Consider the following 27,107-nt stretch of genomic DNA (forward strand, 5'->3'; position numbering starts at 1 on the left):
GAGAGAGAGAGAGAGAGAGTTCTGTGGAGGCCACAGGTATTGGACCCTGTTACAGGCAGTTGTGAGTGTTGGGAGCCAAACTTAGGTCATGCCCAAGAACAGTACTGCTATTAAAACTGAGCCATCTCTCCAGCCTCCTCTTTAGACTAATATTTCAAATCACTTATTGGCCTTGCACTAGCCTGGTTTCCAACACTCGGGAGCTGTGCATGGGACATCAGACAGCACAGAAAGCATTTTTCTGCCGCCTCAGAGAGGCCTGTGGGACTGTACGAGACTGGGTTTGGGAAATATTCTTTGGTCTTTGACACTTTTATTTTGATCAGGCAGTAAAAGTGTTGAGAAATAAGAACATAATAATGTAAGAACATTTTCATCCTTAAGACATTAACTTTATATGAGTTGTCTTCCCGTTAAAGATAGTCGAGTGGAGGCTGGTCGGATGGCTCAGTGGGTAAAGGCACCGACTACTAAGCCTGACTACCTGAGTTCAGTCTCAGATATCCACATTGTAGAAGGACAAAACCGTCTCCAGCAAGGTGTCCTCTGGCCTCCATATGTGTTCCACAGTGTGCACATCAAATACACACACACACACACACACACACACACACAAATAAAATGCAAGAAAATAATTGAAATATAATGTGTGATTGTTTCCTTTGCAGTCTTTTTAAATGTCTTTGCCTATTAGTAAATACTATACAGCATGTTTTGCCAAGGCGAGATATAATTCCCAAACTGTTACCAGTCTATAATAAGGGAATAAGGCAACGGGGAGTGGGAAACTCGGAAATGCTTTAGAGATTCAACATGGTTGTGCCTTCTGGTCGTTCATGCTGATGGTTGTGAGTCTGTAGACATATGAGTTAACTTACTTTAATTGCTCCATTGTGTGTACAGCTATCAAAGTGTCACACAGTCAATCATAAAAATACACGAATTGTTATTTGTCCCTTTACAAAGTATTTTAATTATCCAGTTTGGGAAGATTGGAAATTAAAAAGAAACATCTGTCTTGTCACAGATTTTGAAAGCAAAGTTAGATGAAAAGTTCACCCATGGAAATATTGACCAGCTCTCCTAAGACACTGAGACAGGATGAGTTTATATGAAAGGAATAGGGCTCGATTTAGTAAAAGAATTTCTATCAGGTTTCTAATTATGTGCCATGACTGTGAATATAGCCTCTGGGAGTTCTCTGTTCACGCTTAATATTGATGAGGATTTGCCTTTGAATCCACCTCCATCCTATGTGACATTTTCTATCTTGGAGATCTCAAATCAGAGCGGAAATAACATGGAATGCCTAGTTTTTCACTAGACCAAGGTTAGAAGATTTGCGATAAAAGCACCTCCCATTTAAAAGGTGTTACTGTATTTGAATTGAAAAACAGTATGCTTTTCTGACTCTCAGCACAAAGGAGGAGCTTCCCTTCGATGTGACTGACAACAGGAGTATCTTCAGCATCAGTCCAGTTCCATCGCATGAAAGCTGGCTGTGTTCCTGTGCAGTCTGTCCCGGGGACCAGTCTACACAGCACAGGAGAATCCTAACCTGAGTCCAATTCCATCCCATGGTAGCTGGCTGTGTTCCCGTGCAGTCTGTCCCGGGGACCAGTGTACACACAGCACAGGCACATGCAGCAGATAAGTCAAAAGAATGTAGTACTCAGTATTCATTTCCTGGCTTCCAGCAAAATTAGGACCTTTGATATCTACTTCAGTGTTCACAGTAGGTGCTCAGAATACTTCATGAGCTAGCTCTTGGAGCTACACGGTACAATTGAAAGGCTGGTTTATTTCACATATAAGTCAGCCATTCCATTCCCAACCATCACTTCTATGAAACATTTTGTTTCTGCTGATTGCTATGGAGTGCTGGGTATATTGTTGAAACTCCAGCATACTATGAAATGTTAAAATATTGTGAATAAAATACTACTACAAGTTCACCGGTTTTCACTGGAGCATTCTGGAGTATGTTTTGCACATTACAGGGAGTTGTAAGTTGCGCCCAAGGGGCTCGGGATCAGTGGCATCCTTGTGAAGCCTAACACGTTAGCAAGTAAATCCTGAAGGCAGTCTACCTGTCCCGACAACCGTCCATGTCTTCACATTCTATAACTGACCCTAGAGCTAGGAATACCTCAGATAAGAACAAAAGTTGGTCAGGCTCCTCACACTCTGATTCAACTATTCCTTATTTGTTGTCTCTGGATTTGAGTTGTTCATTTTCGTGAATGTAGACTTTGTGGCTAAAGACCCGTCTCTCTGTGGAAGAAAGCCTGACCCTGCAGACATTGGGTAGTCTCCTGCCTGCTATCGCATATAAGCTGGTGGTGTCTGACGTAGGATAGCTGATGGCTACAGCCTGCAGCCTTCGTTGAGATGCAGCAGTCAGGATCCAGTGAGTTCATAGGGAGCAGTAAAATGCTTTTGCTGATCACAAGATTTATAAGAAATGACACACAGTTGGAAATGAGTCAAGTGCTTAATCCATAGGAATACAGAGTAGAGCCTTGGTCTTAATGTCACATTCATACCCACAGGGAACACCACCACCATTGGAACCGTCAACAGACCAAGGAAATACTGGCTGAGTGTCGTTCATGTCACCACAGTGGCAAAAGTGTATCTTCAGAGACTGGGGGATGGGGGTTCCGAGTCTCGGCGTTGTAGGTGTTTCGTGCTGATCAAGTCTCTGCCGTGGGGTGCCGTCTTGTACTTAGCAGCACCTTGGTGCTCCTATGAACCATACTGCAGTAGTGACCACCCCCAACGTCGCCATAGACATCATCACCAGATACAATCAATCTCGTGTTTGCTTAGAGGCCGAAAAGTAGAACCATAAAAGGCATCCCCGGGGGTTCCAAATATGTTGTTACTTCTCAGAAGGCCCTAGTAGCTTTCTTCTGGGAATCTCTGGAAAAAAATGATTAGGAAATCTATGTCTTGTGTCATGCCAAGAGGTTAATACGAGCACCCTCTTGTGTGACTTGAATACAAATACCTTTAGACATTTTTCAGTTCAGTCAAGATTCACATAGAGAATCTGAGGATAAATCATATTCAGGATAGACTGAGAAATGATGTGGGCTCTGTCCCAAATGCGCCACGTAACTCAAAGTAGCTTCTTGTTAATTTAATGTGAAGAAACAGAAATCGACTCTCTCCGTGCTACACGTATTACACACACACACACACACACACACGCACACACACACACACACGCACATATACACACACACACACACCTCTTTTAGGAGTTTAGATCACTGTGTCAATGAACTCATTGAACTCATTGTGTCAATGAACTTCATCAACTATGAAGGAGAAATAGTTGCACTGCTCTATCCAGAGGAAGGACACTCACCACATCAAACTGAAGGGGCAAGGAGAGTGGTCCAGGGGAGGTAAAATCAAGTCATGGAACCATGGACCTATGCTTTGAAGCATGAATAAGTCAGCAAGATACAAAAGTGAGCAGGGACACTCTGCGCAGGCGAACTGCATAAAGACACAAAAGGATTAAGCAACCATGTGGAGATCAAGGAGGATGATGGGCATTTGAGAGAACGTACCACATGGGGCAATGGTATACGATGAGGTGAGAATTAGAGCCACATAGGCAGGCTTCGGGTGTTGAGCGGCATCCACGATGGAGAAACACTGGCAGAACAGCAGAAGGGGGGAACTCTTGGCAGCTCTTCTGCACATTGCTGGCAGGGCTGAGACAAGGAAGACGACTATAAACTGTGACAGTGCTCATGGGAACACAGAGAGACCTCAATCAAGCCAAGGCAGGTGAGAAAGAAGAGAGAAAGGCGTTCTTTCAGAGATCACGGCCTCTCCCTAATGCTTTGGTTGGCATCCAGGAACCTACTCCTCACACTGGGAACCTCACCCAGCCTTAGTACTAGGGGAGGAGCTTAGTGCTACCTCAACTTGGTTGGTATGCCATGCTTGGTTGACACCCTGAGAGGGCTGCCTCTTTCTGAACAGAAGCAGAGGAGTGGATTGGGGGCAGTGGGAAGGAGAGGAGGGAATGAGAGGAGAGAAGGGAAGGAAAACTTCAGTTGGGATGTAAAATAAATGAGGAAATTTAATTAGTAATAATATAAAAAGAAAAAGTGAGAGTAAAAACATTAAACAGAAATCTAATCTACTGGCTTGTGGAGTTCTGACATAATGAGGACATTTCTGGTAGATCTCAGACTTCAATAAAAATGGTTCTTTTTTATTGTCAATTTCTTATCATTTATCCCAATCCCACCTCATCTCCCTGTACCTCCTTATCTGCCGTCTGCCCTAACAACCTCCTCCACAAAAAAAGGAAACAAAAACAAAAATTAAAAGAATTAAAAATTGAAAACTAAAAATGCAAACTAAAGATAAAAAACAAGAACCATCTCGCAGTGGAAGCTGTGGTGTGTCGTTGTGTGTGGCACAGTCTGTCTGCCCTTCTGCCCAAACAGCTTTGCTTGCGAATACAGTGAGTCACTGGTCTGGCCTGAGGCCTCCGGATTCCGCTACACCTCAACAATGGAGCCATGCCTTGACTCCTCTCAGATCCTGTGTCCTGGGGATCTTGCATCTGTGGTTGTGCAGGGCCAGTGCTTTCCCCTTCTCCAGCTAGATATTGGGGTGGGTCAAATCAAAGCCCTGGATCTGGGCCTGGGTGTAGTTAAGCTGGTCAATCTTCCCGCTCTCCTATTTCCACACCACCAGGGCCAGCTCTCTCGCTTTGCCATGTTGAGGGGTGGGATCACTCTCACATCCTTTGGACCAGCTCTCCTACACTGCACAGGCGAAGGGCAAAGCTAGTTCTCCCAACCTCAGGACCGGCTCACCCATGCGCATGCCCAGGGCAAGCTCCACTGTGCTGCCCACATGAGGTTTAGGACCTGCTTCTGTCTCATTTTTACAGATAAAAAAGTCCAAGTAGATGATCAGTTTAGGACATAGAAATATAAGTTCTAAAGCTGGGGTGGCTAAAAGCCTTTCAAAATTAAAGTTCCAAAATGAAAGGAGACCAATCTGTTTCCAAGTTCTGTTATCTATCTACTGCATGAGCTTCCTTGAACGCACTTCATTCTCCTGATCCCTGGTCTTCTCACCTACAAAGGAGCAGCTATGGCAATCCACACTTGCTAGACCATGGCGGTTCCCTAAGACCGCTACTGGGAACATCAATGCCTGCACATGCACACACATGCACACTCACCACAACATGGAGACCGCTACTGGGAACATCAATGCCAGGACATGCACACACATGCACACACATGCACACTCACCACAACATGGAGACTGCTCTTCTGGCTCTTCTCAGCGCCTGTCAGTAAGCCAGGCCGTCTGTTCACCTTAAAGCAAATGGTCCTCAGCATCCTAACCGAGTGCCTTCACGGGGCGACCACGTGAAGTTTAGATTGTTCAACTACATCCTGCCTTAGGAAGAATTATGCAATATACAGCTAACAAACTAGTCAAAAGTTTGATCACAAAAGACTTTATGTGACAAACTAAGCAGTGTAAAAAAACGGGAAAATACCGTTTTAGGCAGTGTGATCGCATGTCCCATCTTTCCTTTTACAATGAGCACTTCAACAGAAAATGACGCCTGAACCTGCAAGAAGGGGGTGGTGTCCCTCCAGCCGGCCCTTTCCTTGCTCTGCTTCTAAGTCACAGATCTCAGTATGTCAATTAATTTGCTTGCTCCCAGTGAAAGAAGATGGTGGTAAAAATCTTTAGCCATTTTAATAATGCAGTGTGGAACAGCCATGCCCTCTTAGGTCAGTGCAGACACGAACTGCTTTCTGCTCTGTTTTCCTAATCCTCGAGGCAGCAGCAGTCCAGTCACAGATGCCTCTGGAGAACTTTCCAGTTCTTTGTTTCTACTGGGATTACCAACTAGAATATTTTTCCTTTTCTCTTGTACAACTTTTTAAAAGATTGATTGATTGATTGATATGGATACAGCGTTCTGCCTGCATGTATGTCTGCAGGCCAGAGAAGGTCACCAGATCTCATTACAGATGGTTGTGAGCCACCATGTGGTTGCTGGGGATTGAACTCAGGACCTTTGGAAGAATAGCCAGTGCTTTTAATCTCTGAGCCATCTCCCAGCCCAGGATGCTGTGCTGGGTAAGCCACGGAACAGCAAGCAGACACAATTATGATCACTCTCCCCTCACCTTTAATGCCCACTTCGCCTTTTGCTAGTGAAAAAGTATTGCCAGATCCTCTGTTGCTTTGTTTCATGGGACAGCTCTCGTGTTCAGATGAGAAAGCAGACACTGGAGAAGTTCGGAAAGTTGCCTCTTCCATATCACAATACCTAATGAATAAGACCCAGCTTCCCTATGCTATCTGCAGAGAGTGGGGATGACTAGCCACATGGACACTGTCCTCCTGAGCTGATTACCCAGAGATCCTTAAAACCTCTCCATTTCAACTGAGGCAGGGCTGCTTTCTGCTGCTTCTCAGCAGAGCGGAAGAGATCCAGTAGCAAAGGTATAGCGCCTTACTCATCCTGGTATTTATGCTGGCATTAGGACCACCAGTTATTTCCTCTGCACGTCTTCCTTCCGCTCACTGTCCGCAGCTTCCCCGTACTGCGCAACATACGTCTAGACTGACCAGAAAGTGAAAACAAGGGGCGCTTTGAAACCTGCAATTCTGACCACAACTGAGAGTTGTACTTAGTCCAAGGAACTGGAAATCAGGTTTTTGCATCAGACAAATACTTGCTTAATACTCTCAGATTGATAGTTTCTTCTTTTATAATTAAATAGAAAATTATTACATTGACAGACAAGGGACTTCCTGTGTGAGCCAATGGGAAAACATGAAGTTAAAACTAGGGGAAATGACTTAGCCCAAAATAGACCTGCTAATGCCAGGATCAAAACAAACAAACCTGCTAATGATCTTTGCTTAGGATCAATCTGGGCTAGAGCGTGATATGTTCTCAGATGGAAAATGTGTCATTTCCCTGGTCTGAGGGATGGGCTTGGATAAAATGAGAAAATGCTTGAATAAAATTCAGAGAAAGATATTGAAAAGTCCTCTCTATGCTGTGGAGGATTCAAAATCAAAAGACATAGATGATTGCTTTCTCAAAGATCCAATCTGTGGAGGTTTGATTTCCACAGTCCAGCCTGCCCACCTCCTACAACCAACGTCTTTCCTAGATACTGTGAATGTAAAGAAAAGGAGACACGGTCCCTGCTGCTGTGGGATTCTTATTCTGTTGCTGAGAGAGACAAGGAGTAGAACATATTAATAAGTACATCATCCAGGCAGTGAACAATGTTAGGAAATTGAAAAGAAAAATCTGGATTTGGGGTGTGGGGCTTAGCAGGTTAAAGAATCTAACTATGAAGAGAAACCTAGGAGTGGACGGGATGGCGTGGAGGATGAAACCTGTGCTGCACAAACTTAATGGTTGGAGTTTCTCGGGGACCCAGGATGGAAAGAGAGGCCTAATTCCCGACACGGTCCTCTAACCTTCATACGTGTACTGCAGCATGCATGCACTCATACGTACACACATGCACATGATCATTTTAAAAACCAGGGTAGAATGCAGTGATGGAAGGGGGCAGTTCTCCTGGGTAGAAGACACCATGTGTATTATGCATTTCTCTCATTGCTGTGATCAAACACCTGAAGATAAAATTCTCAAAAAAAGCAAGGGTTATTTTGACTCGCAGTTTGGGAGTGTGTTCCATCATGACACAGAAATGGTACCAACAGCCCAAGGCAGCTGGACATCCTTCATCCACAGTCAGAAAACAGGGGAGACGAGAGCTCATGCTCCTTACTGTTTCTCCTTTTTATTCGGCCCAGAATCTAAACCCTTGCAAGCACCACCCACACTTAGTATGAGTCTTCTCACCTCACATAACCCAACCTAAACATTCCCTTATAGGCACGCCCGGAGGTTGGCTTCTTAGGTGACTCTGGATGCTGTTAAACTGACAGTCAATAACAACCATCACTGTGGGGTTCCAGACTTATCATTGATACATCTCTGGGTCTTGCTTGCTTTATTTCTTCCTTCTTCCTCAAGCTCCACCTAGGGAAGTCAGGGAAATATGGTTTTGCTATAGGCACAACATCAGTCCAAGAAGGGGAGAGTCTGTTTTCTTAGGGTTAGGGTGGCTGGAAGTACTGGATTACCTAGAATCGTAACCCACTCCAATAGGAAAGGATAGTTCACTTCTTTCACGTAGGGGTAACACATCTTGAATTTCCCAAGACAGTTGATTAATCTGGAGAAGGAGGGGAATTTGTCTTCCTGGTGGATGGAGTAACCACAAGTTCCAGTTTGTCCAAACAGTCTTCAAGCATACCTGTTACCACAGCTTAGTTATTAACAGTATATCCAGCCTCCTCTGAAGTATTCAAATTTATGGGTCCCTCCACTATAGTATAAAAAGCCCAAATTTTGAGACCCAGCCTCGCTGGCCACAGCTAGAGATTTGCAGTCTTCCCTGGAATCTTAGGGAGGACTGACTTGGCTGGAAGCAAGAAGCATGTGTCCGCTGAAGAACGGAGGGGCTGTTATCCCAGGAAGTGGGGGAGTGACTTCTGGGTGGTCAAAGCCACAAATGTCAGTTACAGTTCTCCCTTCCTCTTTATACTGTTTGGTACAATTTACTAGCAAATTGAAGGAGACTGGGTGTTGGAAAAACATGGGTTTGAGTCTTGGCTCTGCTGCTTCCTCTAGCTTATTGAGCCCAGCTGGATCTTCTTGCCTTTCTAAGCCCCGGTGTGCTCATGTGTACAGAAAGCTAAGCGTGGCGGCCTTGCTGAGTTATGAAGATTAAATAGGTTAAGGGATATAAAACATTTACCACAGAACTCGGTGTATTTCATAAGTTCATAGCCACTGATTTTGTTGTTGTTGTTGTTGTTTAGAAGAACAATAGCTGGGACCGAGCTGAACACATGGAAGGAGGTCAGGAAATATCTAGTGACCAGGAACTAAGATAGGAAGGGAGACATTGATGACTTTTCCAATGGGAGTAGGGAATCTCTCCATGAGTTTAGAAGAGAGTTGTTGTCAATAGTGAGATCAACAACCAAGAAAAGGGACTGTACTGTACCATTTTGAAAGTGGGGAAGATGAGAAAGTCATTTCTTAGAACTGTTTGGGGAAACTAGAACTCACCGGGATCTAATATAAACCAATGAACTTAATCAACACTCGTTTGGGCATACAGATATGAGCAAGAGGTACTACTCTAAAAATTAGAATCTGAGGGAGGAGAAAACTCAGAACTATAGAAATCAGCTCTGTTCTCAGTTCCTATAGTAACTATAGAAATCAGCTCTGTTCTCAGTTCCTATAGTAACTATAGAAATCAATTCTGTTCCTGGTTACTATATAGCATCCATGTTGCTGGCCAAACTGAGAAAATCAACTCAAAGTGCAAAGTTTATTGTTTTGTTTTTTTTTTGGCTCACAGTCTCAGAAGTTTAGGTCCGCCATGTCTCCTTCCTATTTCTTTGGTCCTGTGGCAGCCCCAAAATACCATGGCCAAAGTATAGAGTCATGGAGACCTGTTCATATCATGAATGCTGGCCAGGAAACAAAGGGAGCACGAGGACGTGCCAGAGTCCCAGTGACGGGTACACACCAAGACTTACCTTCCTTCTACTCCACCTTTGCTCCTAAGGCTTCCAGCTCCTTCCAAAAGCAGCACCAGCTGGAAAACAAGCCTTCAGCACGTGGACCATGGCGGAACATTCCGCATCCAACATACAGTACTACGCAAAGCAGAAAATGATAAATGACATTTTAACAGAGCAGACTTTGGTGGTATGGGAAAAAAAAGCGTGGTAAGAGATGCCCCAGCTGAATAATCTGAGGGAGTCAGAGGAAGAAGGAAAGGCTAATGATGGTGGAGCATGTGAAATGAAGGCCTTAGGGAGCTGAAGGTCATCAGAATCAGGTCTGAAGGGCAGCTTGTTTACACGTGTGGAGGTGATGGAACACTGGATGACCTAGACATGCTACGAACGCTGCTTTCCTTGTGCTTCGGTGTCATCTGTCAAGAAAGGCTTCCCCAGGCTAGGTCCATGGCTTCTTGTTGAGTTTTCCCCAGACTCGGCTCTCAGTAACACTTCCTTCCTTTTTCCATGAATAGCAGCACTTGCTGCTCGCCACTCTGTTCAGCTCCACCATCTGCCTAGTATGTGCTCCGCTGTTGCTTGTCTGCTTTATTACCACCTTTCTCACCAAATGCCAGCTCCATAAGGTTAGGGCTTTTGCCTACTCTGCTCACTGGTGTATCTATCTCTAGGGCCTGGAATAGTAGCCAGCACACAAGAGGGATGGGAGAAAGCACCTGGCTGAGGGGAAGTCATGAACCAAAGGACACACACCTGACAAGAGGACAAGAGAGAGAGAGAGAGAGAGAGAGAGAGAGAGAGAGTGTGTGTGTGTGTGTGTGTGTGTGTGTGTGTGATGTGTGTGAATGTGCACAGGAGGAAGAGGGTTTGTGCAGAGGAAACACACTTGTACACTTCCAAACGAGTTCAGTTTCACCCTGCTTGCAGTGGGAACAACCAAACCTTCCCCTATGAACCCGATCCAGAACTCTGTTTCAAGAGTTCTCTAACGTGATGTCTGTGGCAGAAGTTGGTATGGAGAAAGGGTGGAGGCAAAACACCAGCTAAATGACCATGACAATAAAATACAGAAATGGCTCGGCCAGCCTTAAATAGAAAGAAAGTAGACATTGAAAGAATTAAGAGGAATGTAAAATAGAAGAGTATTCAAAGAAAGAGAATTTACAAGAATAGAGTTTTTCCTTTAAAATAAATAGATACTCAATGCTGGAGAACATAAGATAATGGGGTGGCCTGACATAAGATAACGGGGTGGCCTGCGGGGGCCATTGGTGTGGGAACTGATCTGGAAACCAGGTTCGTGGTGATTAGGATTCTCAGGGTAAAAGGTGCCACTTTCTCCATAGAAACAGGATCTTTGCTGGGAAACAATGTGTATAAATGCCTTCTACTCTTTTACTGTGATTTCATGACTCAAAACAACACAAAAACAATTAGTGCCTGGAGATCATGATGTTTGCCTTCCTTTGGGCCACAGCTACAGTCATTGTTGAAAGTTAAGGACTGTGTTCTTCCTGCTCCTTCTACTCAAGCTTAATTCTCGTCAACAAGTCTCCCACTGAAGGGGACAGCAGGTCTGCATGTCTTCAAAGCATAGTGGATGACACAAATTATGGAACTGCCCAAAAACAATAGGAGGCAGAAAAGGGATTTAAGTCTAGAAAGAAAGTATGTGTACTTCTTCCTCTCCAAGAAGCTGGAAATTACATTTTCATTTGCTTTTGGTGTGTGTGTGTGTGTGTGTGTGTGTGTGTGTGTGTGTGTGACAGGACTACCAAGAAAAGTCTTACTGATTCCTACACAACTCAAGCAGGTTCTCTATACATAGAGTACATTGGCAATGACACTTTTCAGAGTTGGGCTGGTTCAGCCCTCTTGGCAAAAGAGAAGACTGACTGAATGAAGAGGAGAAAGAAGAGAAGAGACAAGGCAAGAAGAGGAGAGGAGAAGAAGAAAGGAGGAGAAAGAAGGAGGGGAGGAGAGGAGAGGAGAGGAGGAGAAAGAAGGAGGGAAGGAGAGGGGGGAGAAGAAGGAGGGGATAGGGGACAAGAGAGGAGAGGAGGGGAGGGGAGGGGAAGAAAAGGAAGGAAAGGGAGGAGGGAAGGGGAGAGGAGAAATGAGGAAGGAAGAGAAGGGGAAGAGAGGTAAATGGAGGAAAGGGAGGAGGAGGGGAGGGGAGAAGGGAAGGGAGAAGAGTAAATAGAAGAGAAGAGAAGAGAAGAGAAGAGAAGAGAAGAGAAGAGAAGAGAAGAGAAGAGAAGAGAAAAGAGGGAGAGGAAGGGGGGAGGGAGGGAGGGAGAGGGCTCTGCTCCTTCAGATGATCTTCCTATCTCGGGTTCTGAAAAAGCTGATACTTGCCCTTAGAGGTTAATGTATCTGAGTTATGGCCTAATCCAACAGTGTGAGCAAACCCATGTAAATGTCTTCCTCTATGGCTGAAGGATTCCTGATTTTCTGAGAAAGTATTGGAGGCAGATAAGAAAACACGAGAGACTATAAAGAGGGGACAGAAGCATGGTGGCTCTCACCTTTAATATCAGTACTGAGAAGGCAGAGGCAGGGAGATCTCTGTGGGTTTGAGGCCAGGTGGACTAACATAACAAGACCTAGGCCAGGACTAGACAGTTGAACACTGACGAGAGGGGAGGGTAAGAGAGGCTGAAGGGTGGGGTGTACCAACAGCACACTTGGTCTATTCCACACAGAACTATTCTGATTTGAGAGACAAAGAAGAATTCTACTGGAGTCATATAACAATGGACCTTAAGTGCTGAGCTAATAGGAAACTGCTGAAGATGTTTAAAGCTGAAAACTGATGGACACACAAATCAGCCGGCCCTTCCTAGCCACAAACATCGTGTGTCAATGTTATTCACAGACGGGCTGCTTCTGAACAATGCATTGCTCTCTATACACACTGACTGATCCTGTCTATTCTCCCCACAAGGTATTCACTGCACGCACATAGCATGTATCAGCACAGTTATATGTTCCAGAAACACCCACTAAAGCGCTCTCTTCTGGCCTCACCTCCATTTGAATATTTTCTTTCATTTCCTCTCATTTGCGATGTCTTGGGTGACAGGAAGCAAAGTTTCCAAGTAGTGTCATGTTAGAGCCTTAGGAGAGAACTGGTGTGACCAGGAGTGTTAACAGGGGTGCTCTGTGTGATGAGAAATGTATGTTTTCTTTCCTCTGGCCAAATTTTTTCTAGTCCAGAAAAATGAAGGTTTTTCCAATATTAGCATGTAGTATATTTAACAAAGTTCTTACTGAAAACCCCACAAAAATCTGTCTTTCCTGCATATTTTAAAGCTCACGGCGCTCCGCTCGGTCTGTGCAAGCATTCAGTGGCGCATGTTATACTTTATTTTGGCCGCTGTGACATGGATTAGAAGGGTGGCTCTCTTCAGACTTTGGGTGAAGTTGGCAAGCTATATACAGCGTTGGTCCACAGACGGGACGCCTCTAGTGCGCTCTGGGCAAGAGCCTTCACCATCTATCCGCCGCACAAATACATGGGGCGACTCACGGCTCAGGTTAGCGCCTCCCCTTGGCCAGCCAGTCAGCTGGGGTCGAGGCCTCACCCTCTGGGGTTCAGTCTGGCTACAGCCGGTCTTCTGCTTGTCCTCTGACTTGAGTCTCACCTACTGCCTTCCAGCTGTAATCCTAAAATCAGAAGGTATCACCTATTTTTTTTTGAAAATCTCAGAAATATTTTAAGTAAGCACATAAAGTAATATCCAGCCATTTGTGTTAGATTCCTCATGCAAGCTTCATTAGTCACAGAATGAAGCACTAATAGGTGTTAGGGAACACTCTTTTCTCTCTAGACTGACACATATCTATTAGCAAAAAGTTAGGAAATAAAGCATAAATAATATTTAAATCTTCCATTATCTTACTGGTTGGATATGACAATTCCAATTCTTTTTTTTTAATTTCTTTATTTATTAAAGATTTCTGTCTCTTCCCCGCCACCGCCTCCCCTTTCCCTCCCCCTCCCCCAATCAAATCCCCCTCCCTCGTCAGCCCAAAGAGCAATCAGGGTTCCCTGCCCTGTGGGAAGTCCAAGGACCACCCACCTCCATCCAGGTCTAGTAAGGTGAGCATCTAAACAGACTAGGCTCCCACAAAGCCAGTACGTGCAGTAGGATCAAAAACCCATTGCCATTGTCCTTGAGTTCTCCGTAGTCCTCATTGTCCGCTATGTTCAGCAAGTCCGGTTTTATCCCAGGCTTTTTCAGATCCTGGCCAGCTGACCTTGGTGAGTTCCCGATAGAACATCCACGTTGTCTCAGTGTGTGGCTGCAACCCCTCGCTGTCCTGAGTTCCTTGCTTGGGCTCTCTCTCCTTCTGCTCCTGATTTGGACCTTGAGATTTCTGTCCGGTGCTCCACTGTGGGTCTCTGTCTCTGTCTCCTTTCTGCCTATATGTTTTTCTTTGGGTTCTCCTTATTTAGCTTCTCTAGGATCACTAAGTATAGGCTCAATGTCCTTTGTTTATGGCTAGAAACCAAATATGAGTGAGTACATCCCTTGTTCCTCTTTTTGGGTCTGGCTTACCTCACTCAGGATACTGTTTTCTATTTCCATCCATTTGCATGCAAAATTCAAGAAGTCCTTGTTTTTTACTGCTGAGTAGTACTCTAATATGTATATATTCCATACTTTCTTCATCCATTCTTCCATTGAAGGGTATCTAGGTTGTTTCCAGGTTCTGGCTATTACAAACAATGCTGCTATGAACATCGTATAGCATATAATTTTGTTGTATGATAAGGTCTCTCTTGGGTATATTCCCAAGAGTGGTATTGCTGGGTCCAGGGGTAAGTTGGTTATCATCTATTTTTAAAGCATCCTGTTGCTCTACAAAGCTGGCTGGGAAAAAAACTGCTCATGGGAGTCAAGCTGTTCTAGAAAGACACGAGAGCTTCATTGATATCTTTTTAAAGGACATCAAAGTATGAAGGGGGGATTGTTGGGAAGAAGGATTTCAGCTGGAGAGGGAGGGGCCAAGCAAAGGTTATGAGGACTAAAAGTGGTTCACATTCTATACATACATTTAGGAAATCTTTATCATGTCTACTGTGAACCCTATGATCTGTAAAACCAATCTTCCAGGCAACATATATGGCTACATGTGCCATAACCAATTGCTTTCTGATTGGTTACAAGTTCAGCTTCACAGGAGAGAGTCCATTACTGTTACTGTGATAGTCCCACCAATAATAACCGGGAGGTCATAGGTCCAATGAGGGAACTTACTACTGTTATTTAGTTTAATTGACATAGCACTAAAGTACCTTCTAAATATCTATATGTATGCATATAGAAAAAAATCCTCTATCAGTTTTAACAAAGAAACTGCTCCTTGCAGTGAATAAATGTGAATACAGAGAGACTCATAGCTGCCCAAGATGCTAAGACTCAAAGAAAGACATTCATATCTTATCTCTAAAGCTCAGGAAGAGGAGCTAGGCAGAATGAAAGAGCTGGAAGAGAAGGCTAGAACCACAAAATGCTGTCACCTGGACATGACACACCAATCACAATCGTGAGCACATGGCAGTGCCGTTGCTTTCAGCGAGCCTTCACAAGACTGGTCCTGTCAACTCTCAGTGACAGACAAAGGCAGGAGCCATGGGCCCCTACCCCTTCCTCTGAATGACTGCCTATTGATAGGCTCTGGGAGATGCGGAATCATTGTCTTCAGTTGTGAATCGACTGCCGAGTCCAGCATCATTCCAACGGAGCTTCAAATGCCTGGTCACACAGATGGCTCTGTTTCAAGTCAGAGGGTCACAAAACAAACCAAAAAAAAAAAATAGGAATGTTGAAAAAAATTGTAAGAAAGGGGTTTAGAAGAATGGGAAGGTTAGTTATGAAAAGTGGGAGGGGAAGTAATCAGTATATATCATAGATATGTGAAATATATACTAAACTGAACAGATTTAATTAATAAAAAAGAAAATAACGAAAAGACAAAATGAACAGCATTCCTTCCTACCTCTCCATCTGCCGTCAAAGGCTCCTTAGTAACTAGAGTTCTCTTGGTATCTTTGCCATGTCTTTTTCTTTTTGGAAGCAGTTCCTACTAATTTTATGAGCCACAAATTCTTTTATTAATCCCAGCATTCACAACTTTTCACATTAGAATGGGTGATGTAATGCAGTTTAAATAGCAAAACAGCAATCGCTTTTCTTAGGGGTGTATGAAGTGATCGTACGGCCATTGACCTGTTCAATTCAAAGTCCTGTGGTAATTGCTTTGGACCTCCCACTCTGGGCAGCAACAGGATGCCCTTTGGAGACCAGGATGGAGTGACATGGCCCTCAGTGCTCTCTCCCTCCATTTTCCACCTGACCCAGACTAGCTGTCTCCCTGAGGTGGCAGATGGAGGAACCAACGGCCCTCTCATGAAAAGCAACAACTAAACAGCAAGCGCTGTGGCCAGGCCCTCAACCGGTCTTACCCCCAGGCTTTGCAGGTCTCGGGAGGGCTGGGAAAGCAACAGCCTGCCGGCACAGTAAAACAGAGGGCTGTCTTGTGTTCTGAGGGCTCTGGTTGCAGGCAGCAGGCTCAAGTCCAGGGGGATTCTCTAGAAGGAAATCTGGTGCTGACACCACCTCTGGTGGAATTTACTAGAAGGAAATCTGGTACTTATAGAATCAACAGGAGGCGGAAGGAACAGTCTGTAAAAGGGCCATTGACCAAGAGAATCCAGACATGGGTCCTCAGGAACAATCTAGCCAGCATAGTGGGCACTAACGCTAACTCCATAATGCCCTAAATGTATTCTAGTTGTCTGCTCCACTTTCGCTCCCAGGGCCCAAAGACAAAGTGTGAGGTGGGACCATCTAGTCTGCCAAGGCCCTGCTTTTACCCTGTCTCCCTTCTGGCTTCAGGGGAAAAAAAAAAAACGCACACACACACACCCTCCCACCTGTCACCAATAGAGAGTTCTCCAGGCACTACACCGGAGATTGTGGTATAATATTGCCAAACAGTGATAAATCTTCTTCCACTAGTAGTCTGACTCTGTAAGGCTAGAAGGGCAAGTCAGGTAAAGGCTGTGGCATGTTAAAATTGGCTGCCCTGGCCTTATCTGCATGAAGGATTAGCAGAGGAAACTAACTCCTATGGAGCTCAGATACAGGGCAGTCCTGTGTTGGGCATGTCATGTGTGGTTGCTGTATAAATACCATCACTCCTAAGCCCTTCAGAAAGTCTCCAGGAAGGAGGACAGTAGTGGACAGGGAGTTTTCTGACCAGGGAAATGAAGGTGGCACCTGGAGGTGGCAGAACATGGGAGCTAAATAAAATCATGTGTCTAAAGATGCCAGTGTATGAAGCGAGCCCCTCAGACCGACAGGTAATTAGCTGCTGCCACTAGTTTTAATTTCGTATGTGGGCCTGGCTATAGGAAACCATACATGGGTGGTAAGGGTTTTTTCCCTCTCCAATCTCCAAGGAAATGTAACTGGGTATGAATGAGAGGCCAAGTCATATATCAGTAGTCTGCAGAGGGTCTACATAAATTCCTTTCTTTAAAGTTATTGAACTGTTTTGAAAATGGTCTCAGCAGAAGTTATTCCAAGTGTACCAAAAAGGAAACCAGAGTCTTAAAGAAAATACACTCTCTTTGCTAAGCAAGGCAAACATATCAGTATTCAGAGACACAAAGCAACCTCTTGTGTGTTATCTCCTCGACAAGTCCACTGAAAAGCTTACTTTATGTCTTTAAAGGGCTGATAGACAAGGAACTTTGTGGTCACTAAAAATTAATACCTACAAATGGTTCGTAGCCACTTTAAAAAGACAGGCCCTTTCAAAATTGTTCTCTGTTGTTTATGGTCCTCTGTTATGGCATTTTGTATATTGTAAACACAGGACACATTTCTGTGCTTTAAAAAAAATACAAACTGAAAGCATACTCTCAGGGGAAGGGTTTTTTATTTAAGGAATCGCACAGAGTACGATTTGCCTGCATTCTTCTATGCATAAACTAACACATTGTATCACAGAACTTTTTATAGCCAAGTACCTTATAGAATAATATTTTTCCAATAAACTCTCAGAGACTTTCTATTATGATAGGCTTTTTAACTCTTCTAAGAGCTAGTGTTTAAAATAAAAGCCTTTCTATCTATCAAGGCAAGAAATTGATACCATTTAAAGACGACTAATGCAGCACCATTTGACGAAACGCCTTCGGGTTTGAGAACTTGAGGATGCACGTGTATAGATGAGAGCTCCGCCCGAACCGTACCTCCTCGTCTCGGTTCAGGAGAGCTAAAATGAAAGGGATCTGGACCTTAACCTCTTGGGCCACAGACTGAGAAAGAAGTGTGGGCTATCATCATACTTCCCCTAGATCTTTGCACAACTCAGTTCCTCAATTCCCAAAGGTCACCTCCATGTGGTCCTTTTATGGTGGCCATTTCTGGGGAGACACAGGCTCCCTAGACTAGTCCATGGACTCATGACTTCCTTAATAAGGCACTTCCTCCCTGCTTAGTAAAAACCTGTGTTGCTACGTCCTTAGAATCTGTTGTTAGGGGTTTGAAGGTTCCAGAGAGCTGGGATCTTACGTAAGTTCTGTAAACAGTTAGTGAATGAATGTGTAGAAGGGAAGGGAAGAAGTGATTTCTTTAAACTCCACTTGAACCAATGTAATGAACCACCTACTAAAAATGTAATACTATATTCAAAATGCAGGAAAATAGCCTTCAGCCTCTTTTTTTTTTATCACTTTAGATCTGTGAGTTAGACTTTCTTGTAACACCTTGTTTACTAGCTCCTGTGTTTTGGCCAGTGATCCCAAGCACTCCTCTGAGGGAGGCAGGTGGAGAGACCCACATTTGCATAGAGCAGAAAGGGCATGGTAACATCTGGCCAAGGCAGTTGACTGGGTCCATTTGTTCGTACTCATTAAATCCACTTTAATGCGCGAACTATTGTAAATGTACAAATGCCATTTGGGATGGGTTGTTTTCTCCCAGACCAGTGGCATTGACTTTGGGGGTCTATCTCTGGTTGTTTACTTGCCAATGGCATTTGACCTGGGGTTAGACCCGTATTTAACCCTTTCCTGTAGGTCAAAAGCAAATTGATTTGGCAAAAGTGAAACTGGAAATGAGTCATCTGGGCAGCAGGTGTCCCTTGCTTGGCAAGGGCTCCAGGTGGAAACGTTTTCAGACCTGTTCCTGGGCCATCTCCAAGGAAGCTCCAGAGGTCAAGGAGGCAATCTCAAGACATCCCATGTGCTCAGGGGCTGGGGGGGGGGGGGGGGGGACCATAACAGGTGCCTGCTCGGTGCGGTATTCCCAGCAGGTTGGGAGACTTTCAAAGAGGTCCATTTGGAAGATAATTTATTCATATATTCATGAACATTTGTCTGGCATTTTCTGTGAAGTGATTTGCTTAGAAGTTGCCCTAAATGGCTGCAACTTTGCCCTTTAGTCTACCTCCCACCGTCAGTCAAAGACTTTGATTTCAAGATGAAAATGTTGTGCTTTTCTCTTCCTTCTTTCTAGAGGATGAGGAAGATGAGGAGATGGTGGAACCCAAAATCGGCCAGGACTCTGAGCTGGAAAATCAAGACAAAAAGCAGGAAGTGAAGGAAGGTATGGTCGGGGGTTAAACTGGGCAATTATTTTGGGTTTTTGTTGTCTTTTCCAAACTAAAAGATGATAGAAGAAACCAAGGTAGCTCACACCCCCTTTGCATAGGACTTTGTTTGACACTTGATACATTTACAAACATTCACTGGAATCTGCAGGGCAGGCATTAGTTTTTTCAAACAGACGTAAACAAATGACATGGAACCAACTTCAGTGCCAATGACAACTCCAGTTAAGTGGTTATTAAATATTTTAGAGATAAAAATAAGACAAACTCTCAGTTGTCATGTTAGACCATGAAAGATAATCATGAGGAAGAGGGGTGAATGTGATTATTTTATCAATTAATTCTCAAGTTTTACATATGCTCTACATGGAAACCTTATCAGCAATTACTACAGTTCAAAGTGTTCTTCCAGAACTCTGCCCATATTAGGGCAAAAAACCTTGGACATATGTCAGCAATAACAGTTACTAGCACTGAGGATTGGGTTCAGCGGTAGAGCACTTTTGTAGCAAGCAATGCCCTTGGTTCCGATTCCAGCATTGGAAGGAAAGAGAAAACAAAATAAAAGCTAGCAATGATTAAGGGCTTCCAGTCTACTTACCTCTCTTCGAAGCAGTTGAAAATATGATGTCTGCTGTTCAAAATGTCCTTTGGAGGCATAGACTATTGCTGTCCTTATTGTACTGGCAATAGACTTTTTTTTTCTTTTACTATAAGACTCTCATTCATTGAGACAGAGAGACTTTGAGTTGTCGTTATTGCTGAAAAACGGTGAGTGGTCCCTGCAGAAGGGAATGCAGGTTGGAACGGTCTCCTAAACATTCAACTAGGCTCCTCAAGTACAGACCAACATAAGTCTAGAAGCATCTCAGTTAATATTTAAAATTTTAAAGATTGCCGTGACTCTGGGCTGGGTGCGTGACAAGGGCTCGATAGGAGAGTTTTGAAGGAATGTGTGTCTCGAGCCCATGTGCTGGCTCTAGCTGCTTGTATTCTCATGAGAAAAATCCATCAAGTCTGGAGTCACCACAGATGAAATCCATGCACACTCAGAGGTTGGCAGACCAAATGGGGAGAGATTTCTTAACTTTTAAAAATTGTCCCCTGAGGCTGGAGAGAAGGTTCAGTGGCTGAGAGCATTTGCTGCTCTTCCTGGGGACCAGAATTTAATTCTCAGCACCTACGTCTCAGCTCACAACCATCTGTAACTCCAGTTACAGGAGATTCAGCACTTTGTTCTGGCTTCTGTGAGCAACGATCACGCAAGTACACAGACATACATGCCAGCAAAACACTCTTACAGATAAAATGAAAATAAATAAATCTAAAAAAGATATTTAAAAATCAAAACTGTCTCCTGAGAAGGCCTATTTGGGTTCTGCACGTGCGTCCTGTAGTAATAAGGGCGGCAGGGCTGTGTCCCCAGCACCCCGGCTGCCTGGCTAGCTTATGCCTGAAATAACAACACACAAACTGTATTCATTTAATCACTGCTTGGCCCATTTCTATCTAGCCTCTTCTAGGCTAATTCTCACATATTAATTTAGCCCATTTCTAATCATCTGTATGTAGCACCCCAAGGTGCGCTTACCGGGGAGATTCTAGCCTATGTCCATCCTGGGTCGGAGCTTCATCCCGGGAGCGGGGCATGACATCTCTCCGAGGCGTCTGCTCCTGAGAGGAAAGCTGTTGAGACTCTGAGCTCACTTCCTCTTCCTCCCAGCATTTTGTTCTGTTTACTCCTCCCACCTATCCTCTAACCAATAAAATGGGCCAGGGCAGTGCCTTTATTAGCCAATGACCTTCCTCCATCAGCGTCCAATTTTGTCTTGACTCTATTTATGCAAACTCAGTTATAGAAAAGCAAGTGTAAAACAGTGAGGACAAGAAAGGCGTCTGCAGCCAGGGTACCTGGATCAAATCTTGGCTCTGCCACTCACTAGCTGCATGGTCCTTAATGACTAACTTGGTTGACTTTCTTTCTTTTGGCCCCGGTTTCCTCATCTGGCAAGCAGAGATAATACCTACCTCCTAAGTTTGTGTTTTTACATAAGACTCAAAGGGGCTAATATGGAACAACTTGGCACAAAATAAGCGCTGTATAGGAGTGTGCCTAATTATTATTAGTGGCCTTGCCTTACAGTGCAAGGTCTGTAGCTGTGTGCTCCCCGTGAGGGTACAGCCTTGTGTGCCCCAGTTCCCTGTGCTCAATTTTGCTGTAGCCCATAGCTTTGAAACAAAATATGCAAACAGCCTTTTCTGTTTCAAAGAACCATCAGGAGGGCGATTACCACGCCCACCTTCAGGTGTCTAGGAGGGGATTTCGGGAGTGACTGAGGACAGGAAAAAGATTCAAAGTATCAGCAGTCATATCCATAGAAGGAATCGGGTTTACCCTAAACAGATTCAATGGGAGCGATTCCACACTTAAAGTTCTACTCATAACATCTTTTTTAAAAAAAAAAAAAAAAAAAAAAAGCCAGAGAAATGAATGCTGCTATCACGGGTACAACCAGGGACACAATAAGCCAGGATCTATTGAAATGCTTTCGCTTCCTTTTGCAGAACAGCTTAAAACATGCCCAGTAACACACAACCATGGAGTTCTTGTAGGCCTTGGCAGGGATTCCCCACTGCCACCCCACCCCCAAACCCAATCCCCAAACCATCTTCCTGGCAAAGCCAAGCACCTCCTTCTTAAGTTCCAAGCAAAAACACTCTTCAGTTTTAACTGCTCCCCGTGCTTTATGGAATTGATTAAAGCCATACTAAAAGTCAAAAAGAAGTTTGAAAGAACATTTCCTGTTACTACAGCACGGTGTGCCTCTTTCTCCATTAATGGCGTTTCTGCAAATTAACACATAATGGGTTAAACCATGTTTACGTTGGCATCAAACTATCTGGCTTTAAAAAAAAAAAAAAAACAGGACAGTATTTTGCAAACTTTTAGAAGACTCTCTAGCCGATCTAATTGTGGCACCATTCACAGGACTGCGGCAGTAGTTAGGACTGCGTCAGCATGGGGAACCCTGCCTTTAGGGGGCTTAGTTCTCAGCCATAAAAATGTGCTCTGGGCTAAAAAACGTGACAAACACATTTTCAAACCAGGGAACACATTTTAGGAAACTCCTTCCTTCCTTCCCTTCCTTCCTTCCTTCTTTCCTTTCTTCCTTCCTTCCTTCCTCTCCTCTTCCCTTCCTTCCTTCCTCCCTCCCTCCCTTTCTTTCTTTTCTTTCATTCCTACTCCCCCTCTTCCTTCTTGAATTAAAACAGAGATAGAAAGAATTCCAATATGCACTGACACCAAAATGCACTAAGTATAAAGAAAACATAGTTTTGATTTGCTATTTTGCCAGATGCATTTTATTGCAGAAAAAGTATACAAACTTGCAGGCAACTCTTCAACTTTTCATCAGAACTTGAGAACTCTCCGTATGTCATTGATGGATTAAGAGTCAGAATAAGAGGATTGGAGTCCTCACTCCTGTAAATTCAGACTAAGCCGTAAGCCTCACGTTAACTTCAGAGACAAATGTCTGTCTGCGTTAGTTTCATTTGGTTCCCTGCTGCTGTTTATGAACTGATTGTACTGTAAAATTTCCATTAGGGCCATTGCCCCAATTGCATCTGATGTTTTCATTGGCTACATGGGTTTCTTATTTTTATCTTTTAGATACTCTTACAAAAATATCTTTTAAACAAAATGATTTTATATTCCAATGTAATGATGGATTGAAAACAAGGCAGGTATTTATGAAGTAGTATTTTACAAATGGAAATCTCAACTTAAAAGCAAGATTAAGGAGCTGGGGAGGTGGCTTAGTCAATGAGTGATATGCAATGCAAACTCATCCTGAGTCTGGGTTCCTAGTGCCCATGTGAAAAGCCAGGTTCTTGTCAATAATCCCAGCACTGGGGAGGCAGAGACCAGCAAATCCAGGAGCTGGGTGGCCAATCTAGACAACTGACGAGGTTGAGATGCCCCAAAAATGGAAAAGTGATCAAGAAAGACACCTGATATTGACTTCAGACATGCACGCATGCACATACACACACACACACACACACACACACACACACACACACACACACACCAGAAGACACCTACACATGTAAGCAAGCACAAAATGAAGTTAAAATATTCAGTATAAAGTGTGAGCTTCATTACATGCATTTTGTCTTTGTAGAGGCAAATGTTCTAGAACCCTAGCAAACAAGAGCTGGAGAATATAGTGGAGTGAAGGAGAAGCTAAGTTCATATCAGAAAAATGAAGAAAACATGGCCAATAGGACAGAACCATTTTAAAAGGGACATAAAAATGTACTTCATATGTAAGACTAGGCAACATTCGCATTTATATAATTTAATAATAAAAGGAGATTCCAAATAAAGTTTATACTAGATTTTGATCTTGCAGGACAAAAATTCATATAATTTCTAAATTTTTATAAGTTTTTAAGCATTTCATGAGTCTGATGCTTCTCTTTCACACATGTTATTCAGGCGAAATGTAATGGGGTAAGTTTATAAATTGTCTCGCTCGTTGGATACCATGTAAGTCATATCTACAGTCTTTTCGTGGAGATTCTTCTTTCAGAAGTGGATAAAGCTTTGTTAGCCATCAGCTCCTGAAAGGGATTCTCCATGTTTTGTGTTAGGAGGCCAAATGAAATATTATCTAATCCATACCCACACTTTGCTCTAATGTAGCTTTGATTCTAAATTAATTTCTACCTTTTTCACATACCTCAAACATCTTTTTAAATATATATAACATGTAATTGATATATATAATTCTTTATGATCATAATATGTATAGCAAATATATATATGCAATATATATATATATATATATATATATATATATATATATAATTCATCAGGTGTAAAGAACAGACGAAAGCTGCAGGAAGAGTATTCCAAGGAGAATTTGGGGGCTCAAATGGAAAGAAGACACTGCTGATCCTTTTAGATCTCTGTGCTTGAAGCACTGTGAAGTCCATTAACTAGGACTCTATTTTTCTGTCCAAGAGGTTTTATTTCGCAGTGCATCTTTTGATTGTAGATCCTGGCTACTCCATTATGTTCTCATTATATTGTGATAACACTTAGCAATTTAAATTTTTTTAAGCAATGAGAGATTGGTTTTAATTAAAAATAGCTGTGATTTGTATTTACTTTCTAGGTTGGATATTGTTTGTCAGTTTTTGAAAATGCTCATCTGCTCATGCATGCTGTTACTTTGTGCAAACAAATCATGTCATTTGATCCCTTTTAGACATCAAAGCTTGATATAAAGTATATCCTTTGTTTTGGTTCAGCAGCAATTTGATTTCAGGCCAAATATTGTATTGTTAAAGATAATGTCTGTAGAGGCGGCTGTTTCGCCTACCTGGACTCGGCCTCTGCTAGGGACACTTTGATCAGTCATTTATGTTTCTCCCAGAAAAGAGGTTGCATGTCTTGAGAGCTGAGATCAAAGTGACAAGAAGGTATAGGCAAGAAAAGAATTATAGAAAATTACACAGATACTATTCTTTATTCAAGGTAATAGACTTGCAAGAGGAGATACAGGGTAAAATAGATGTGGTTCAAAAAGATAAACAGAGAGTAGACTTTCTCAATTTTCTCCTATTGGGCAGAAGAGTGGGGAGGGCAACAAGAGGAAGTCCCTGCTGCTCTGCTTCATCTCAAGCATGTCTTAAGTCACCTATGAACAGTGGGCAAGGCTGAACCCTTCTAAAAGACTTTTTGCTTGGCCCACACTAGCCTTGTTTGGTGAGGCTAATTACTTTGTTAACAGTATTAACCCAACAAATGGGACCTAGCAGTTTACAGACTTGGTCTTTGCTTCACCTGGCCACATTGAGTAGCTTTACTTTACTCATGGAAGGAACAATTTAAGTGGCACAAAATGGCTTAGAAAATATATAAATAAATTAAATAAATCCTGATAATTTATTATTGAATGCTTATCTACTTTGGGATATGTGTGTGTATGTATATATGTATATATATAGTTTTAAACTGTAGTGTTGCTAAGAGTTTAAACTCAATAAATAAGAAGTAAGTGGCTGGGGAAATGTTGGTTTCTTAGCATTCTTCTCTTTATTAATGACCTCTACCGAATCTCAAACTGAATTCCGAATCTCGACATCACCACCTTCGTCATTTCACAGACTGGCATATGGACAAGACTACACAGTAGAACCTGGTGGGAATTTTGGAAAGTCCCAACACACCTGGCAATTTTAGGGCTCTAGCACCTTAAATGTCAAAGAGCTGTTCCGAATTCTGTTTGGGGCTGCCAGCAGCGATGAGTGGATCGTGGTTTCAGGTCTTCTGCGTGGTTGATGGATCACATTTCGCCATGTTGTTAACTGAACAGCATTTCTGAAGTGTGGATCAACTACATCAGAATCATTCTCGGTTTGCTTTTGTTGTTTGTTTGTTTATGAATAGAGTCTTGAGTCTCTTCAAACTCCCCATGTCATGGTCTGAGGCAAGGAAGCGGGAGACCAAAGGGGAAAGAGAAATCCCCTGTCGTGGCTCTACAGAAGGAATTCTTAACTGTCCAGATTTCTTAGGACAGTGACCTTGGAATAGCATTTATCAAGTCAAATACACCTTCTATAACATGTTATGTAGCAGCTGACTGTACCTTAAAGATTCCTATCACCATGTGGTCAGAAAGAACCTGGCCCTGGTTGTGGAGATGGCCTTAGAGGTCTCGGGAAACTCTGAGAAAGTTCCCTAGGCCCTAAATGTTATTTTGATGGCTGACTCTCCTGTGAGGTAGCTTCTGCAGGAATGAAGGACTACCCAACTGTGTTTCCTGGCTGTCTGCTTGGGGTAGAAGTAGGGTTTCTAGAGACCATAAAGATTCAGCTGAAAATTCCTGCCCTAGCGACTCCTCCAGTCTGGAAGAGTTCCTAACCTCTCCCCTAGAGTTGTATACAAAAAGAGTTGCGGAAGGAATTGCTTATATGACCCGCTGCCAACACTGAGGCGAGCTGACTTATAGACTCTATGGAACCCTGGCAGCCATTTCATTGCCCTGTCTCCTTTTGCATCTTCAAATTTAGCCAGATAAGATTAAGATAAAAGTAAATAGACACTCTAAGTCATAAAAAGCAACTATGGAATGTTTCAGAGATGCCCGGTGTGACTAGGAAGGACCTAGTCCACATTTTCATAGTGATGCCAGCTTCCCAGCTAGCCAGTGGAAGTCCAGCGGAATTACCTAGTGGGGAGCAGAAAGCCTTCTGCACTGTGTTGCGATAGATTCTAATTAGTACAATTTTAACAATAGATTTTTCTGCCCTGTTTGAGTTTTTTTTTCCCATTCAATTTGAAAGAAAGTAACATTTAGAATGAATAACTTAAAGCATGCCAATCTATTCTCATTTGTAATTATTTTTAATTCTTCAAAATGGCAGAGAGATGAGACATGAAATCTTCAGGGAGGATAGTTACAAACACTTTCTGGTGTTTTTCTGTCAGCTTAGTGGCCGCATATGGATCTTGTGATACTTTAATTATCGTCTGCTGCCCCATGACCCTCAGTCAGCACCACTGTCCCATGGCTTCGCAGGCCTCAGCCTGGTGGGGCTTCCTGTCCTGCTACCCAGCTCTGCCATGGCTGTGATATGTGGGTTTAAATTAAGTCTTTATCATTTTATTTATCAACAAGACTCAGGAGTTAAAGGCTGTGGTAAAAACATGCTACCTCAGAGAAGCTGTGCAGCAACCAGCTGACCTTGCTTTTTGGCCAGAAACACCACAAGAGATACATCTTTTCCCTCCTTGCAGAACCAAAAGGAAGCAC

The 27,107-nt window shown here is 43.3% G+C and overlaps 1 protein-coding gene across 5 annotated transcripts in view; it reads left to right on the forward strand.

Moving 5' to 3' along the window:
* Positions 1 to 27,107, forward strand: part of Dync1i1 (dynein cytoplasmic 1 intermediate chain 1) — a 317,505-nt gene that overhangs the window by 173,181 nt on the left and 117,217 nt on the right. For all 5 annotated transcript variants that reach the window (XM_041675567.1, XM_041675566.1, XM_041675568.1 and 2 more), the window contains one exon: positions 19,185 to 19,274. In XM_041675567.1, the coding sequence (XP_041531501.1) occupies positions 19,185 to 19,274 (90 nt within the window). The remainder of the gene's footprint in view (positions 1 to 19,184; positions 19,275 to 27,107) is intronic.

This window comes from Microtus oregoni, unplaced genomic scaffold (genome assembly GCF_018167655.1).
Source record: "Microtus oregoni isolate MIOR12 unplaced genomic scaffold, Mior012 000026F_ref0000081, whole genome shotgun sequence".
In the NCBI taxonomy this organism is placed as follows: domain Eukaryota; kingdom Metazoa; phylum Chordata; class Mammalia; order Rodentia; family Cricetidae; genus Microtus; species Microtus oregoni.